Source organism: Triticum aestivum, chromosome 3D (genome assembly GCF_018294505.1).
Source record: "Triticum aestivum cultivar Chinese Spring chromosome 3D, IWGSC CS RefSeq v2.1, whole genome shotgun sequence".
Classification (NCBI taxonomy): domain Eukaryota; kingdom Viridiplantae; phylum Streptophyta; class Magnoliopsida; order Poales; family Poaceae; genus Triticum; species Triticum aestivum.
This window is the reverse complement of record NC_057802.1, coordinates 337087583-337106669: the sequence shown is the minus strand read 5'-3', so window position 1 is coordinate 337106669 and position 19087 is coordinate 337087583. Positions and strand designations below refer to the sequence as shown.

At 48.1% G+C, this 19087-nt stretch overlaps 1 protein-coding gene and 1 long non-coding RNA gene across 2 annotated transcripts; one reads left to right on the top strand and one right to left on the bottom strand.

The window, feature by feature from the left end:
* The first annotated feature begins 2993 nt into the window (after window positions 1–2993).
* On the top strand, window positions 2994–18714 carry LOC123078734 (uncharacterized). Its single transcript, XM_044501330.1, has 10 exons — window positions 2994–3441; window positions 11452–11495; window positions 11816–11939; window positions 12012–12090; window positions 12182–12822; window positions 13575–13854; window positions 13929–14199; window positions 16940–17092; window positions 17543–18022; window positions 18135–18714. Exons 1-10 carry the CDS (start codon window positions 3264–3266, stop codon window positions 18414–18416), a joined length of 2532 nt encoding a protein of 843 aa, XP_044357265.1. The 5' UTR covers window positions 2994–3263; the 3' UTR covers window positions 18417–18714.
* On the bottom strand, window positions 15364–16114 carry LOC123078735 (uncharacterized). Its single transcript, XR_006437624.1, has 2 exons — window positions 15749–16114; window positions 15364–15622 (listed from the first exon to the last, which is right to left on the bottom strand). It is a non-coding gene; the product is annotated as an uncharacterized lncRNA (long non-coding RNA).
* Window positions 18715–19087: the final 373 nt, after the last annotated feature.

The window sequence follows — 19087 nt, the reverse complement described above, 5'->3', positions numbered from 1 at the left end:
TTGTTTGGGATTCTCTGTGTGGGATGTACATATGAACGGAAACATTTGCCCGGGATTCACTGTGTGGGATGTATATACGAATAGAAACTTTTGTCTGGGATTCACTATTTGGAATGTACATACGAGCGGAAGCGGTTGTGCATGTATAATTGTCTACGATGGCTCGCCCGATCGCACATGAGCTCTTTTTGCCCCGCATGTGTGACCGGAGGACCTATCGCCGTCAGTTTCTGGGTCATCTTGGATGGACCCTCCTTATCGCACACACATGCAAGGCGACGGTTTAAAAACTCTATCACGAAAAGGGGTTAAAAACCGTTTGTATAGCACGCCGCTGCGCTAGTGATTATTCGGAAGTTTCGGTGGGGGTGTAAGCAAGAAGAGCGCAAATTAGCTTTGGGTCTCATGGAAAGTAATGACAAGACCAAAGTACCCGCCTTGGTTTTAGGGCATGGCCAATGCATAGCCTCATGGTGATGCCCATGTGCCATGTAGGATCGGATGTTATGAATAGTAGGTTCGGATAGAGAAGCGGGATCCTTTGCAAGAGGCAGGTGCTTGGGAAGAAAAACTGTGGTCCGATGTAAAAAGCTGAAAAAGTTAAAGTGAGGAGTAGAGATGCATATGTATTAAATTATCCACTTCTATTTCTTATGAGGCTCACTAGTAGTAGCTTGCGAGACAATAGTACACGCCCCTGACCTTCGACACGGCCCCCACGTCGCCTAGCCTAGGCGACACGGGCTGCAGCCCCCTGACCGCGCTGCCACCAGCCCCCTCCTCCGGCCAGTCCCTCGCCGTTGCCGGAAGCCACCACCGAGTGAAGCTCGCACTGTGGTAGCGGTGGCGGGGCCTCCTCCCTTTGCGTGGCTCTCCTCGTGCGGCTTCCCCGCGGTTGGCAGCCCGCGTCGTGTTGGTCCGTTGGCGCCTCTCCCGGCGTTCTGGCGGCCGACGGCGCGCCTCCCGAAGGTGGATCCGGTGCCTCCGCTCCCTCCCGCGCCTCCTGGTGGCCGTCTTGGCGGTGCTCCTCCCAGGAACCCCTCCTGGTGGTGGATCTGGCATCGTCTCCGTGTCTCCTCCTCGCCGTCGTCGCCGGCGCTGCCCGGTGCGGTGCGCCCCCTCCTTCCACCCTCCCCTGCGCTCCACCTTGCCCGGACACCCACCCCCGGGGCCCTGGCTTTCCGGTGTCCTCTCAGTGGTAGGATCTCATCCCGGCCAAGCCTCCTCTCGGACTGGTCGTGGTGGTGCTATGGGCCCTCCTACATCCGGCCGTCCAGCGTCCTTCCGGCGGCGGAGCCTCATCCCGGGCATGCCTCTTCTCGTGCTGGCCGTAGTGGGCTGATGGCGGCAGATTTGGGCCTCCCCTGGCTCGATCTGGTCCGCCGTGGTTGTCGGTGGTGGTGGAGCGTTCGGCGACGCCCCTCGTCACCTACCCCGGTGCTGGGTGCGGCTCTTCTTGCGACAGTTGTGGTCTTGGCCTGCCATGGTTTCCACATCTTCGATTCTTGATCCGCAACCTTTGGGACCGCGCGGACTTTGGCCGGGGCGAAAGCCCTGACCGGCTTGCCGATGTTGGCGGCGTCGACACCTGCGGGTGCCGTTTCCTTCTTGGAGGCGCAACCATGGCCTTTTTCTCCGTGCCCCTACTTGAGTATCAGGGGAAACCCTAGATCTAGTTCACTAGATTGGACGGCGGCGGCGGCTTGACGTTGTACCCTTCTTGAAGGTGTCGTCTTGTTGCTCGTGATATGTTCGGTGTTGGATTCGAAGATTGTGGACGCTTTGTTTGTCAGGGTTGCTCCTCGCGGCGTGGGCACTGGGCGCAATGTACGGCCTCGACGACGCTCTTTCCATGGCTTCTCCTTCCAATCCGGCCTGGTCTTGCACCCCACTTGTCGATCCTCTAGGCGCATAGGTGGGAGGTACGTCGACCCTGTGCGGCCTGGAGTTGTGGTCGTGCGATGATGGTGCTCGGCGTCAGTCGCGACGCGGTCTAGATGCCTTGTATCTCGTCTCTTTGCCCTGTCGGCTGGAGTTCGAGCTAGGAGAGCTTTGTGCTTTGTGTATCTCTTTGTTTTTCCCACACCTTGGGTGGTGCTCCTCTCATTTTCTCATGTATGCCCCTGTTATTTCTCTTCTACCTATCAATAAAAGATACGCAAGCTTTGCATATTCGCGAGGTAAAAGGTAGCAGCTTGCGTTGGGGAGAAAAAAATCAATGTAATTGCCTTAAGCTACTTTTTCTCATGGGGCATCTGTATCCATATGTCATCATTGTACATGCCCTTAGAGACATGGAACTTTTTAATTTTTGTTGGCAAGACATGCCTAGAGACTATTGCACATATAGCTTCCCCATCAAAATGCACCACACAAAAGATCAAAAGATCAACGCAAAATTTCTAACAGTATTTTTCCTTGTGCACAAAATTTCAAAAGTTGCTGCAATTAGAAGGCAGCAAGTACGGAAAACCTTTTTTTTCCTGGGGAAAACATGAAAGTAGCCTGCCCAAAGGAGGGAGAAGGAATCTAACCAAATTTGGAAAGGAACCCAACTAACTTCCACTACGGGGGCGTGCAGATCTACGCTTACTGCCCTGCAAAATTCTTTCTCGTAAAAATGCCCCAAAAACGAAAGGTGCCCCCGTCTTGTACCCGAAAAGAGCCCAAATGTTCCGTCAGTTTCGTACGCATATCTGACACTGACAATGTGGTCCGATCATCATCTGCTCAGGGATAACCCTGCATCCACGCTAGTCACACGGTTGGGCGACACGTAGGGATACCGACAATGTTGCCCCACATGCTAGCCTCGGGGGCGTGCACACCATAGCCACGTAACACCGTGACGCGCCCTCTTAGACGCAGAGGCTGCACGCGGGCCCCTTCGAGATGTGTCCCGGCCTGTCAGCTTTAGATATTCGTTCGCACTTCCCATCATCCACATCTCCGCGACAAGTGTACGCGGCGACGGATAGAGATTAGGGAGGAGGGAGCAGAGGTTAGGCGCGGACAGAAGTGGGAAATTAGATTTTAACCCCATTTCTTCCTCCGCATCGCATCGAGCTATATAAAGGTAGGCGAGAGGGAAGCGCGGAGGGAGGGTTTTGGAATTTGGCCGCCGTTAACCGCGCGTGAGCTGAGAACCGAGACCCAGCGGAAGCGGAGGAGACGCTGCTGCTGCTGCGAGCCCGGCCCTCTTAACACACACAGCGGAAGCGGAGGAGGAGGAGCTGTTTTGGCGGCGGTTCCCGGCGGCGAGGATGAGCGGCGGAGGAGGGGGAGGGAGGGGGCCGGCCGCGGGACCGGTGCCGGCGTCCGCGAGGAAGCTGGTGCAGGGGCTCAAGGAGATCGTGAGCCGCTCCGACTCAGAGATCTACGCGGCGCTGCGCGACTGCGGCATGGACCCTGACGAGGCGGTCAGCCGCCTCCTCTCCCAAGGTCCCATCTACTCTGCAGCACCCCGCCCCCCCTCTTTCCCTGCACCCCTTAAGGTCTTTGCTCAAGTTTTGGCTGCGTTGGTTAGCCTTTGGGCTGTGTTTGTGGCCAATGGATTGGAACAAACGTGCCCGTTTCATTCCACCTCAGGGATTTATGCTGATTTGGTACTGTGCTGATGGACTCCCCAGTCCCGGGCTGTTACGAAGATTTGTTCCTCTGTAGAGTTTTTCTTTTTTGCGTTTATTAGGCCTCTTGTTTAGGATGGGGTTGTACGTTATTTGCTCGTTTTCTTTTTGTGCTATTTTTAGTGGTGTTTTTATATTTCCGAGTACGTCAGCATTAACCTTCTGGTTTTGATGAGAGGAGCAGTAGCACATGGATGGAATAATTTGGAATTTTTTTCTTGTCGTAAGGCTATGTTCCGTTTTGTGTTTGACGGTGGATGAAATAATATTTTGAACTTGGGACTAGCCTGCGGTTGTTGAACTATGCTATGCTGAAATGTAGAATATAGTTAGTTAAGGGATGCTTACTAATTCAAGCAAGATTTTGGTGTTGCATCCAAATGTAGAAGTCTGTCAATAGCTATAATGCCCCCAAAGAGAAACAATTAAGGGCTTTTGAAAAGCTAAGCACAGCCTACCTTGATGGGGAGATCGTAGTTGACCCTTTAGGGTAAGGGAAGGAGAAGATGAAAAAGCAAAGCCTTCGATCAAATGCCATGGAGGACCCAAAACCTAGGTTGGTTTTGGATCGTAAGTTCCTTCGTCGTATCCAAGTTCTATTGAACTGGATTTAGGGCCTAACTATCTAAGTCTGTGTTTTATTAGCAATTGAAGATAAGAGGATATGTGGTATAAAAAATGGGTCAATAACATCTGGGATCTTCTTCAACGACGATAGTCCTAAAAAGTTGGTTTCTTCATTCTTCAATTTGAATTAGCAAATGATCAAAGCAATGTGGTTTTGTCCCTTTGATAGTTTTTATTCCTTCCATATCTTGTGTGTGGAGCAGAATTTAGATGAACTTGGCTCGGTTTTATTTTGGAACGAGGCTTAATGTAGGTCTGTTTCACGGGGGACAAAAACCAAATGGAGGGGACAAAAGGTGATGGAGATGGAGGATACCGGCTTCAAGCTGTGGTACATGGGACTACTACAACAGAAACAGAGGGGACAAAAGGCAAAGGAGGTGGAGGATACCGGCTTCAAGTTGTGGTACACAGGACAACTACAAACAAAAATGTAGTAGACATCTTGATCAACAAGAGCCTCAAGTATGGAGTGGTAGACGTCAAGAGGCAAGGGGACCGGATTATCCTGGTCAAGCTGGTAGTTGGGGACTTGGTTCTGAATGTTATCAGCGCATATCCCCCGCAAGCAAGCCACAATGAGAGCACAAGAAGCTCTTCATCGGAGGAGATCTCAATGGCCACGTGGGTACATCTAACACAGGTTTTGAAGGTTTGTATGGGGACTTTGTCTATGACATCAAGAATCAAGAAGGAGATGATGTCTTAAGCTTTGCTCTAGCCTACGACATGATCGTAGCTAACACCTCTTTAAAAGAGGGAATCCCATCTAGTGACTTTTAGTAGTGGTCAACACTCTAGCCAGATTGATTTTGTCCTCTCAAGAGAAGAAATGTGTGCTTTCATAGATTGTAAGGTGATGTTTGGAGAGTGTTGTTGATAGGAGCTAGGGCCCTACCGGATCTAGGGCGTAGGTTGTAGGGAAAGGAGGGGGAAGGGCGAGGGCTGGTGCGCGGTGGCCGGCGGCGTGGCGCTGTCCTTGCGACGGGAGCAGCGGCGACGAAGGCAGGAGGCGGCTAGGGTTTAGGTCTCCCGGCTCCCTAAGGGAAGCCGAGCAAATATTGATTGCTTCTTGCTTGATTAGATTGATACATCTCCTCTCCTTATATAGAGAGGTTTACTTGACTCCTAAGCAAACGATCCTAATACGATAAGATAATTGGGCTAAGCCCCTAATTAAGATACTTGGGCCATAACCCACTGGGCTAAGCCCCTATGCCGGTCATAACACTTCTCCCCGCCTGCACAAACAGCTCGTCCTCGAGCTGTAAGGTGGGGAAGCGCTTGCTGAACTCCTCGAGGTGATCAACCAGCGTCAAACACCTTCGCGACAGCTGGGGCGGCAAGGTCGGCGGCGACGGCGTCCTCCGGAATGTAGTCTGCAACCTCCAGGTAGAAGAGTCGCGGGCAGGCGTGGCTGGGCGTGTAGGGCTCGTCGCAGTTGAAGCACAACCCTTGGCGGCGACGCTCGAGTAGCTCGGCCGAGGTGAGCCGGCGGAACGGGCGCGCCGCGGTCGCGGCGAGGGGTGCCGCGGAAGCCTGAGCAGGCCGACCCTGAGCGGATCTGGCCAGGGTAGCGACCCAGTGGCCCGGGACGGTGACTCCTGCTGGACGGCCACCGCGCGGCGCTCGAACGCGCGGGCGTAGTACATGGCTGTCTGGATATCCTGGGGTCCCCGAAGCTCCACGTCCACGCGGATGTGAACCAGAAGTCCACCGACAAAGAGGTCGGCCCGCTGCTGCGCCGTCACGCCCGACGCGTGGCATGCCAGGGCCTGGAAACGGTCGGCGAAGTCCTGAACCGTGGAGGTGAAGGGAAGGCGGCTCCCGCGGATCGGGGGCCCCAAAACGAAGGAGGCAGAGCTCGCGGAAGCGCTCCCAAGGGGGCATGCTGCCCTCGTCCTGCTCGAGGGCGTAGTACCAGGTCTGTGCCGCGCCGCGGAGGTGGTAAGAGGCGAGCCAGGTGCGCTCCGAGGCGAGGGTGCGCTGCCCGCGAAAGAACTGGTCGCACTGGTTGAGCCAGTTGAGGGGGTCCTCCGTGCCGTCATAGGTGGCGAAGTCGATCTTGGCGAACCGTGGCGGTGTCTGGGTCGGAGCGCCGTGTCGAGCTGGCTCGGAGGTGCGGAGCAGCGAGGCGGGTGGCGCCTGGTCGGAGTACTCCGGGTAAGGACCCGCGGAGCTGGATGGCCCGCTGAATTTGGATGGCCCGCTGAATTGCGGAAACGGGGTCGGCTGCTCCGGAGCCGTGGTGTAGACCGGCGATGGCGAAGACCCAGCCGCCCAAGCTGGTAGTGGCGACGGGGAGGCCGGAAACCGGACCTGATGTATCGGAAGGCCGGCCGGCGAGGACGCCCCTGAGCTGGGCAGAGGTGGCGCCGGTGGTTGCAGCGTCGGCTGTGGAGGGTGGGCGGGTGCGTCGGTTGCCGCGGGGGAAGGCGGCTGCAGATGCCAGAGGGGAGCTGCAGCTGGCGGCAGCGGCAGATGCCACAGAGGAGCCGCGGCCGGAGTGGTCCCGCCGGGGTGCCCCGCCTGGAACGGCAGCAGCGGCAGCCCGGTGCAGGCCGGCGCGCCCTGGGCCGGCCACGGCAGTGCGGGGGGCCCCGCCTGGAACGGCAGCAGCGGCTGCCCGCTGTAGGCAGGCGCACCTTGGGACGGCCACGGCAGCGCTAGGGGGGCGCCTGGAACGGCAGCAGCGGCTGCCCGTGTAGGCAGGCGCGCCCTGGGACGGCCACGGCAGCGTGGGGTGGCCGTAGGCGGCGATCGGCGCAGCCGGCGGAGGTGCGTACGGCCCGGCCATGTACGGTTGGTACTGGTTCAGAATGAGTCCCTGGACGGCCGTCACGAGATCCCGCAAGGTATTGGTGACCTGTTCCGGCGTGAAGATGGCGGTCGTTGGCGGCGCGGAAGTGATGGGGCCGGCGGCGGTGGGGATCCCACGGTGGTGACCGGGCCCAGCAGCAAGGGGGTCCCGGCGGTGGTCACCGGGGCGGTGGTCATCGGCGCGGAGGTGACGACGGGCAGCGGCGGCGAGGGTGTTGATGAAGACATGGTCGGACCCAAGTCTCTGGATACCAAATTGGTAGGAGCTAGGGCCCTACCGGATCTAGGGCGTAGGTTGTAGGGAAAGGAGGGGGAAGGGCGAGGGCTGGTGCGCGGCGGCCGGCGGCGTGGCGCCGTCCTTGCGACAGGAGCAGCGGCGGCGAAGGCAGGAGGCGGCTAGGGTTTAGGTCTCCCGGCTCCCTAAGGGAAGCCGAGCAAATATTGATTGCTTCTTGCTTGATTAGATTGATACATCTCCTCTCCTTATATAGAGAGGTTTACTTGACTCCTAAGCAAACGATCCTAATACGATAAGATAATTGGGCTAAGCCCCTAATTAAGATACTTGGGCCATAACCCACTTGGCTAAGCCCCTATGCCGGTCATAACAGTTGTCCTGTCCCTCAACCTAAGCTTCTGGGTGGTTGACTTTTGCTTTCGGATTCGTGTCCAGTGGGATAAGCGCGCCAAAATTGCTAGAACGAAGTGGTGGAAGCTTAAGGGGGAGAAACTAAGGCTTTCAAGGTGAGGGTTATTAAGGAGGGCCCTTGGGACTGGGAGAAGAGGGTGATGCAAACAATATGTGGATGAAGAGGTGACTTGCATTCGTAAGGGGGCTTTAGAGGAGTTTGGGCTGACTGGGTGGGGTGGGGGTAGTAGAAGCGAATATCCTATACCTGGATATGAGTGCATACGTACAACGTGGCAAAGAAGGCCGCAAAGCGAGCCGTGAGTGAAGTTAGGGGTCGGGCATATGACGACCTCTACTAGTGCTTAGACACGAAGGCAGGCGAAAGGGACATCTATAAGATGGCCAAGATCCGGGAGAGGAAGACGACGGGTGTCAACCAAGTCAAATGCATCAAAGACGAAGCAGTTCAACTCCCGGTGAAGGACGAGGATATCAAGTATAGACGACAGGAGTACTTTGACAAACTGTTCAATGGAGAGAACGAGAGCTCTATCGTTGAGCTGGACGACTCCTTTGATGATACCAGAAGGCGTTTTGTGCAACGAATCCAGGAGTCTGAGGTTAGAAAGGTTTTAAAAAGGATGAAAGGAGGCAAGGCGATGGGCCTTGATTGTATCCCCATTGAGGTGTGGAGAGGCATCAGAGGCATAATGATAGTATGACTAAGCTTTTCAACTCATTTTTCGGGCAAACAAGATGCTAGAAGAATGGAGGCGTACTATATTAGTACCAATCTTCAAGAACAAGTGGGATGTTAAAGTTGTACTAATTACCATGGAATTAAGCTAATGAGCCATACAATGAAGCTATGGGAGAGAGAGCCATTGAGCACCACTTAAGAGGAATGACAAGTGTGACCAATCAATTTGGTTTCATGCCTGGGAGGTCGACAATAGAAGCCATTTTCTTGGTACGACAACTTATGGAGAGATATAGGGAGCAAAAGGACCTGCATATGGTGTTCATTGACTTGGAGAAGGCCTACGATAAGATACCGTGGAATGTCATGTGGTGGGCCTTGGAGAAACACAAAGTTCCAACAAAGTACATTTCCCTTATCAAGGGCATCTACGATAATGTTCTGACAAGTGTTCAAACAAGTGATGACGACACGGATGACTTTCTGATTAAAATAGGACTGCACCAAGCGTTAGCTTTGAGCCCTTATCCTTTTGCCTTGATGATGGATGAGGTCACAAGGGATATACAAGGAGATATCCCATGGTATATGCTCTTTGTGGTTGATGTGGTGCTAGTCAATGGTAGTCAGACAAGGGTTAATAGAAAGTTAGAGCTAGAAGACAAACTTTGGAATTGAAAGGTTTAGGCTTAGTAGAACTAAAACTGATTACATGAGGTGCAATTTCAGTACTACTAGGCATGAGGAGGAGGTTAGTGTTGATGGGCAGGTGATACCTTAGAAGGACACCTTTCTATATTTGAGGTCAATGCTGCAAAAGGATGGTGATATCAGTAAAGATGTGAGCCATGGAATCAAAGCCGGATGGATGAAGTGGTGCCTAGCTTCTAGCGTTCTCTGTGACAAGAGAGTGCGCCACAAAAGCTAAAAGGTAGGTTCTGTAGGACGGGGATTCGACCCGCAATGTTTCATGGTGCTAAGTGTTGGCTGATTAAAAGGCGACATATTCAACATAGACCCGGTCATGGACAGCCTGTCCGGCCAGCCTGGCCTGAAAGCCCGACATACGGGCCAGGCTCGGGCTCAGCTTTTCCGCCCAAAGCCTGGCCCGAAAGCCCGAAGAGAAGCCCGAACATGGCATAAATCACTATTTATTAGAAATATAGGTATCATATATCATTTAAATATCCCAAAATTCATTATTTTAATTCAAAAAATGCACTGTTCATGTGTTTCAGGCTGGGCCGGGCTTGGGATTTTGAGGTTGGGCTTTGCAAAGCCTGGCCCGAACCAGGCCCGGCCTGGAGGATGCCCAGGTTTAATTCAATACTCGGGTGTAGCGGAAATGACATGTTTAGATGGATGTGTGGCCACACAAGAAAGGATCGGGTCCGGAATGATGATATATGTGGTAGAGTTGGGACAACGCCGATTGAAGAGAAGCTTGTCCAACATTGTTCAAGATGGTTTGGGCATATACAATGCAGACCTCCAGAAGCTCCAGTGCATAGTGGATGGTTAAAGCGTGCTGAGAATGTCAAGAGAGGTCAGCGTAGACCAAACTTGACATGGGAGGCATCCGTAAAAAGAGATCTGAAGGACTGGAATATCACCAAAGAACTAGCCATGGACAGGGGTGTGTGGAAGTTAGCTATCCACGTGCTAGAACCATGAGTTGGTTTCGAGATCTTATGGGTTTCAGCTCTAGCTTACCCTAACTTGTTTAGGGCTTTGTGGGTCTGTTTGGAAGGAGACTAGTCTTGTTCTTGAATAACCCACAAGTATAAGTTCAGATTTCTGTTAAGATATTCAAGCTGTCTCCCCTGGATATGTGCTATTGAAGCTTATACAAAAGCTTAAACTGGCCAAGACAGATCTTTCTGTTTGGAAGGAGACTAGTCTTGTTCTTGAATAACCCACAAGTATAAGTTCAGATTTCTGTTGAGATGTTCAAGCTGTCTCCCCTGGATATGTGCTATTGAAGCTTATACAAAAGCTTAAACTGTCCAAGACAGATCTGAAACAGTGAAATAGTACTGCCTTGGCTGCTTCCCTGGTTTGGTCTTCTGTCTTCGCAGTAGCCGCTGAGAGGCTGAAAGTGATGTTTATGGTTTGAGACTCACATGCTCTGTTTTTTCATTTATTTGTCTTTAACAGAACTAGTAAATGCGTGCGTGCAATGCACATTGATATCTGGGAAGAAATTAATTACACGTTCATATTAGGTAGGATATCAATCACGTGTTAATTATATGATTAGCACATACGTTGAAATTTAGTATGATATTAATTGCACGCTAAACATGTTGAGCGCTCACCATTGGAGCAATCTAGGTCACTGGATTAGCATGGTTTAATGGCCCAGATTGATTGGATCTGCCCCTTTGGGTCTTTTTATATTGGTATAGATAGTTACTTGATTTCTCCTGTTGGTTAGTGCTTTCTTTTTTCCATTGGTTACCGTTTACTATTGACTGTAGTGCATTTTCTTTGGCTCATTGTTTATCACTCATGATCCTTATTTGCATCTCTTGTCATTTGTTGTAAGAGGTACCTTGAGTTTGTAAGTTGTAAAATACCTAAATTTGCGAGGAAAGATGAGACTTGCGTGTGTGGGAGCTGGAATCTTATTTAATTTAATGCTCGTAGTTGCCTATGTGACTTTGCACTTTGTCCATTTGCATACCTTAAGATCGCTACCACTTGTCTCTTACTTTCATGCAAGGAACTGGGGCCTAATTCCTTAGTGGCTTGGTGCCTCCCATTTCATTCTTGTTACAACAGCCCAATTGCTACCACAGAGTTTCTTTGATTTGTATTATCAACCTTTTATTAATCCAAAGATTATGACTGAACATTGTGGATATACTGAGTGAATTATTGCCTCGTCTATATTACTATTTGAATTACATGACCGTCTTTCTTTGATTTACCTGGCATGACAGGAAGTTAATACTAACAGCAGTTTGAGATTGATCTGATGTTATTTCATAGTCCCAGTAGTCTTCTTATGTAAGGCAGCTCACACATTGCCTATCTTTTTCCAGATACTTTTCAAGAGGTAAAGAACAAGCGCGATAAGAAAAAGGAGGTCAGTTGAATATGATACTCAACTTGTATCTGTGCCACTTAGCAAACTTGTAGCTAATATTATTTTTAGTAGGGTCTTCCAGCTCTTCAAAATGAAAAGAAGGCTTGCAGCTAATCTAGTATTGACCATATAAATTTAGTTACTAGGATGAATGAAAGCAATAATAATTTGTCAATATATCAGGCATTTAATTTGTTCACTGTTGGTAAACTTTTGTGTTAGAAAGTTTAAATATCCAACTAATTTCCTAATTATTGATTTACCATGCCATGCTTTAGTCTTGAGAACTTACATCAAGCATGTATTGAAATTTCACACAGGTGAATAAAGGTACACCTGAGCCAAGATCCCGAGGAACAAATAACTCAAACAGTCGTGCTGCTAGAGTTGGCACAGATCGTACTAACCGAAGCAGTTCAGCTCGGTCTGTATCCGGCGGAGTTGGTAAGATAAAATAATGTTTGTATCCATGAGTTTTCACATTTCTTTTTCTCATGTTCATTTCAATCCTACTAGATAACGTGGCTTCAAGGTCATCAATATTGGGACCTGGTGTTCCATCAACCAATTCCGCTCAGAAGCCAACAGTTCCGAGGTAATGAAGGCTGAAGATGTAGAAGTTTCTGCTGGTCTATTTGTGTTTTATTTATTATTATTAACTGACCTTTTTGCTTTCTATGTTGCAGTTCCTTTGCAAACAACGATGTGGTTCCTGATGGATTATGCGGAGCATCACAATCATCGTCAGGATTTCAGCAGAATTGGTGTGGGGTGCCTGGTCAGATGTCAATGGCTGATATAGTTAAAATGGGCAGACCTCAAGGAAGGTCTTCTAGCAAGTCTGCGGCTACGGCAGACAAAGCATTTGCTGGCCAAAACCCATCTTTGTCAAATGAAAAGAACCATAACACAAAACAATCCGCAAGCACAGTCGCCCCGACAACATTTGACCAAGGATTTCCAGCTCTTCCAGATCCCATTCCCCAAGTTATAAATTCTAATCACGCTTCGGCAGACAGCCACCAAACACATGAAAATGTTTGGTTTACACAGGACGGACCACCATCACAAAATCAATTCACAGCCCCTGGGCCATCTGGCGGCCCATTATCATTTGTGGCATCATTGGAGTCATCAGTGCTGGTTGCTGATGCCGTTAACTTGCATGAGAAGTCTCACACAGAAGATAACGCCTCAATTGTAAAGCAGACATCAATACCTTCTGAGAGACACTCGGAAGTTCTTCACGACAAAGTTCAATTCGGTGATGAATTATTGCAGAACTCAAGTACATACCAATCTCAAATGCATTCATTTGCCGATGAAGGTTAGTATAGATCTCAAATCGCAAATCTTGTGACCAATGGAACTTCCTTTTCTGGTTATGCGTCTTAAAAGTCAATTACCGATGTGTTATTTTTTTCTGTCACAAAGTAGATGCTCATACTTTTTGGAGGCTGGATAATGAATAGAATGATCTTTGTATTTCTTTGTGAGGAAACACTGTTCTGTTATCTGATAGGTGATAGCTGTCCTTGGGGAGGTTGAAACGTTCCTCCAACTGGCTAGTCTGATGTTTGGGCGTTTGGCACCCTCACCCCTGACCAGCCAACCACCTTAAGTACGTTGAGCATCAAGTGCATATTTCTGTTGTAGTACGACATCACATAAACATGGATCAGGCATACTGTCTAGTGGCTCCCAGGGATGTCTTTCAATATTTAATGGCATTGCCTTTGCGAAAACGAAAACAAGTAGCCGCTCATTGCTCAGTTTTGCACTTTCCGTTTTGCCCTTTGATGCTGTAAAGTGACACATGTTCATGGAGGCTGTGGTGGTTGCAGTTTTGCAAAACTGCTACGCATGGAGATTGCCTTACTGGCTTATTATTTGTTCTACACATCATCTTTATGTGCTACCGATACAAGTGAAAATATTGTTTAGTCCTTTTTTCTATGTTCATTCACTAACAAACTTTTCTTTGTATATGCTATGTCCTTATTGCCTTAAACACTGTTCTTTTATACTTATAACATATATAATTACTAATAAGGAATCTGATGACGCAATCGTTTGCAGTTGAGGTTTCCAACGTTGATGTGGACTCAGCTGCAACGAACTTTCAGCATCTAAGCTTGCAAAAGGAAGATCAAGCAGCAGCTAATTCTGCTGATGATAATCCAGCGGTTATAATCCCCGATCATCTACAACTTGAAAATACAGACTGCGCGCATCTGAGCTTTGGTAGTTTTGAATCTGGTGCCTTCTCTGGGTTGCTTCCATCCAAGGTCCCTAAATATAGTATGGAAGAGGTGCCCAACTCAGATGAAACTCCAGCAGTTGATCAAATAGATATCAGGTGCAAACTAATTTCCTGCTATGTTCCTACTCATGACACAAAATGCATCTTGTCTTATGGCACATTTCTTACAGGAATCAAGATTACTATGACAATGGTGCTCTACAGTCATCAGCAAATGAGGATGTTGAAACCAGAATAGGTACCAACATTGAGAATATTGATGCCCCTTCAGTTTCGCAGCCTGATATACTGATGCAAGGTGCTCTAGATGTGTCTGGTCTTCAGTATAACCCACCATCAGTTTCAGATCATGTGTATCCGAACACAACACAGCCAAGTATAATGGAGAGCCAACAAGGAAACGCTCAAGCACAACATCTTTCTCATTTTTCAAGCTTGCTGGTATAGTTGTCTTCTTCAAGATATGGGATCACATATATAGTGGGTAGTTTGATTCTAAAGGGAAACCAATAAACTTATCTTTCCATCACGAACATAGTGGGTAGTTTCATTCTAAAGGGAACCAATAAAACTTATCTTTTCATCATATGTTTAGCACCTGAACTTTTGATTTATCACCTTGATGATAGCATAGGCACCGTGTGGGAGTCTGGGACTAATATAAGACTTTCATGACGTTGGGACTTGCTGAAGCTTTAGAACTGCATGTTTAGCTTGTTATTTAGTTTTGTTAGAGTGCATATGTAAGCTGTAACTGTTACAAAAGGGTCTTTGTTATTCCTAGACAAATGTGCTACATATAAGGTTGGTCTGTAGCTTATGCATGAAAAATATGCAGTGCATTTAGAACTGCATAGGTATAACAATCAATGTAAATCGTAGACCATACTAATATATAATCTAAAAAAGCTAGATTGGTTTCAAGTTTTTACACGTTTATTGATGTAAGGTTAGCTTTATCTAGTACTGAAATGGTAGAGCCGCTGGATCACTAATGGGAAATATACCTGTGCAAGAGTGGTTCTATTTTGTACGTGCCCGCAAGCACGAAGATCATGCTGTTCTGGGAAGGGTCACGAGAGGCACAACATCCTTTTCTCACTTGGGAACCATTCTCTCTGCCACCCGTCCTCTTCTTTACCCCCAAATCGTGAGAAGGCGATTAATTGTTGCCTTCCTCCCTGTTTGCTACCTCTAGGTTCTGGCTCCAGCTCTATCGTGGCTGCGCCATCATCATGCTTTAGCTATACACACCTTCGATGTTACATGTGCACGTTCCTAGCTCTGGTGAGTCTGTACTGCAGTTTTCTTTGCTCTAGCAATATGGCAGCACACTAAGCGTATCACTTGAGTGTGTTCACTTCTTCCATGAGATGAACAATGCAGTTAGGTTTGTGGCAAGCACAGCTCCTATAGGATGAACTTGTCCCTCTCCACCTGTGCTCCATGTTGTATGTGGTGCCCCTCCTCTTACAACGGCGATCTACTAGCTGTTGTGAAGACACAGATGCGAGTGCTTGATGAGAGCCTCTGGGGCTTGCCTTGGGGACATTGCCAGGGTTTACATTCTTTTCAAAATTCTAACTGAGATGTTCAAACTTTTGATGATCCGAGGAATACCAATTTATTTGTCTCAAAATTGAAAGTCAAATCCATACTGAATTTAAAACTCACCGAAAATCATTAAAGAAAATTCCTGGGGTTATCTCTGATCATTTCGAGGGGACTGAAACCACATCATCACTAGAGTGCAGGCTCGCCAGAAGGTGGGATTACTGCAGATCATCCTGCAGTGCTTGGTCACCTTGTTCCGCAGACCAGCAATCTAGTCCGCCGCTCTCCTGAGAATCAGTTTGCAATCGGCCTAAAATCCATCAATCGACAACCAAATTATCAAGAATTCGAGATATATGTTATTCTCTTCTTTAGAGATCGATGCTTGTGCAAGAAATAGTAATGCAGGGCCATGCGAATTAGTGATTTGAGATACCTTGCTGATGTTTGGAACAAGCAACATACCCAGGCTTCTTCCTTCACTTCCACTCCGCCAGGAGGTTCTTGCACTATTGATATATACATACATTTGCAGATCTGTTAGTAGCGATGGCTCAAAGTAGGGGAGTGTCTCATCTGCCTTCTCTCTGGCATGCATCCTCGCCCAGATCAATGCTGCTCTAGTGCTCGACAAAGGGCCGAGAGAGCTGTTGATTGCACTCTGTGGGGTCAGTGAAGGACCAAAGAAGAGGATTTCGGTGTTGTGGCATGGATAACTGAGGGGATGGTGCTACATACGTACTCGAGCTAGTCTTTTAGGTTGAGAATATTGTGAAGCTTTATTTGTTGGTTAATCACAATCAGATGTGAGCCCAGTTTGATTTGTGAGGTTAGTAGGGGCGTTGCACAGTGAAGGACCAAAGAAGAGGATTTCGGTGTTCTGGCATGGATAACTGAGGGGATGGTGCTACATACGTACTTGAGCTAGTCTTTTAGGTTGAGAATATTGTGAAGCTTTATTTGTTGGTTAATCACAATCAGATGTGAGCCCAGTTTGATTTGTAAGGTTAGTAGGGGCGTTGCACAGTGGAGAGGTAGGAGTTATGACACTGCAACCACCAACTCCAACTTATAAGTTAGCAAAAGATATATAATGATGTATTCCCTCCGTTCCAAAATAATTGAAGTTCTAGGATTGTCCTAAGTCAAATTTCATTAAGTTTGACCAAGTCTATATAAAAATACATCAACATCTACAAAACCAAATTTACTTCATTAAATTCGTTATGAAATATATTTTCATATTATATATATGTGATATTGTAGATAGTTGCGGATTTTTCTAGACTTTAGTCAAACTTTAATGACTTAGAAAAATGAAAGATCATAGAACTTCAATTATTTTGGAACGGATGGAGTAGAATCTGTGTCTGCTTGGTGAATGGCGAAAATGTTTCTTTTTTGTTGCATGCTGCTCTGGTTATATTTATGTACTACACTACTACTTCTCTTTACCTTAATTGTGCTGGTTCCTGGACAATGTGACTGTTAATATATGAAGGTGTCTGAAATTAAATCAATCCTCTCATACTCAGCAACGAATTTCTTACAGTAGTGAGTGGGATGGGATTGTACTTCTTTGTTGTATTGCCTTTCTCCTAATTTTCCTTCTGTTTTACACTTACAGGCACAGCAAGCTAACACTCTGCAAAGCAACTTCTTGGGGTCAAATCTTACCCAGCACCGGGATTTTGACTTCTCACCGTTTTTATCAGCACAGTCAGCAATGAAATATAACCCAGCTGTGCCAACAACCAGTTACCCAATCTCCATGCAAGAGGTAATTACAATCTTTGCATTGTTTCCTCTTTTATGTTGGTGCGCTTGTTCTGAAGTAAGTCAGATGTAATAGTTTTAGTTCAGAAGTTTAGAAAGAAGTCACACCCTCTATTTTGGGCAATGAATGTAGTAGTGTGCCAAGATGCATCTTTTATGTGTGGAACTTATTTTGGACAGTGAATGTACTAGCGACTTCATAAAATATTTTGGTAGGCATAAGCATAATATCTCGTGGGTACCAAATTTCCAACTGGAAGGTTCTCCTATATTGTTTTGGATGTTCTTCTAATCTTCTGCAATATGAAGGAGCAACTCCAGTGTGAAGTGAAGAGAAGTGGTCAAGAAGAGAAAAGAGAAATAACACTATCATGGCGTGTGTCATTAACATTTAGGTGCTGCTGTTTGAACTTCTGTTCTTCTGAGTTTCAGTTTTTTCTGAATATTCTTGCAGAATTTAAACCAAGGGGGTTTCTCCAACACTCAATCTACACAAAATCCTCCCAGTACGAGCATTCCGTCAGGGCTACCTCAACCTCAGCAATTATCTTTACATCCGTACTCTCAGCCAACTCTACCCCTAGGGTCTTTTGCCAGTTTAGTCGGCTATCCATACTTGCCTCAAAACTACTATGTACCACCAGCAGCCTTCCAGCAAGCGTATTCAAGTAATGGACCTTTCCATCAATCTGGTGGTGCTGCTGTGCCTGGATCTGCTATGAAATATTCGATGCCACAGTACAAGAGTGGCCTTCCTGTCACAAGCCCACCACAGCATTCATCAGCAGTCTCTGGTTATGGAGGCTTTGGAAGCTCAAGTAATATACCGAATTTTGGCCAAAACCAGAGTGCCTCCCCTGCCACGACTATGGGGATTGATGAAGCTTTAAGTTCACAGTTCAAAGAGGCCAATCACTATATGGCCCTACAGCAGGTAAAGGGTGCTACATTCTTTCGTCTAGCTTTTGAAATTCTGGCATACTTGTTTTGTACTACTGAGGATTTGCTCATTTCATTCTGGGGTGTTCATCTGTGGCTCTTTTCAGAGCGACAACTCAGCGATGTGGCTTCATGGAGCTGCTGGTTCAAGAGCTGTTTCAGCTGTTCCACCTGGTAACTTTTACGGCTTCCAGGGCCAGAGCGCGCAGGGTGGCTTCCGCGAGGTGCAACAGCCCTCTCAGTATGGTGGCCTTGGGCACCCGAGCTTCTACCAGTCGCAGAATGGTATGCAGCAGGAGCACCCGCAGAACCCTGCGGAGGGAAGCCTGAACAGCTCCCAGACTGCCCCGTCTCAGCCATCACACCAGATGTGGCAGCACAGCTACTAAGATGTAGGTCTGCTTCTGTGGAAGAAGCACCTTGGCATGCGCCGTGAAGCAAACAGACCAGCTGAGCTGCCTTCTTGAGCGCCAAGAAGGGGAGGTCGATGCGCTTCTATAGTTTCGAAGTATGTTGGTTTTCCTTTTTTCTCTCACTCTTCTTCCTCACTTGTTGTGTGTCTCGGGAGTCGGGACTAGTTTCAGATCGTCGTGAGTTCTACTCGATAGTGAGCTGCTTTCTTGTAACAGTAAGACCTAACTCATCTAACAGGAGCTGCTTCTTATACCACTTTCTGTTGATGCCTCACTCATTCTGCATTTTGCTGCCTCCTGCTAGTCTTGAGCTCGTCTCCTGGGCGCTGGAGGCGTCGGGATGATTATTGGTGAACTTTTTGCATTTCAGGGATGTCTGGAAGGCAGCTTCGGCTTTGAAGATCATTTTTTTTCTTTGACTAAATCCTCTAACGTCATGGCCTGACGGACGTGAAATGCCCTCTTTGTCAGAGTTTGAAGAAGTTGACCACATTTTATCTAGACTAGAGATGCTCTTTGCCAGATTTATGTGGAGTTGTGTCAGGTCGCTTCCCGATGCAGTTGGAACCCTTCCTGCGTTGCTATATTTTCTTTCATCTTCAGTGCCATGAACACAATTCTGGCTGAGCTCACTAGGGTTCGTGTAC

Excerpts from the sequence above, each read along its gene's own strand:
- LOC123078734 (XM_044501330.1), top strand. The coding sequence starts at position 3,264 with ATGAGCGGCGGAGGAGGGGGAGGGAGGGGGCCGGCCGCGGGACCGGTG. Across the intron at positions 3,442-11,451 it reads CAGCCGCCTCCTCTCCCAAG|ATACTTTTCAAGAGGTAAAG; the intron begins GTCCCATCTACT and ends ATCTTTTTCCAG. Across the intron at positions 11,496-11,815 it reads AGCGCGATAAGAAAAAGGAG|GTGAATAAAGGTACACCTGA; the intron begins GTCAGTTGAATA and ends AATTTCACACAG.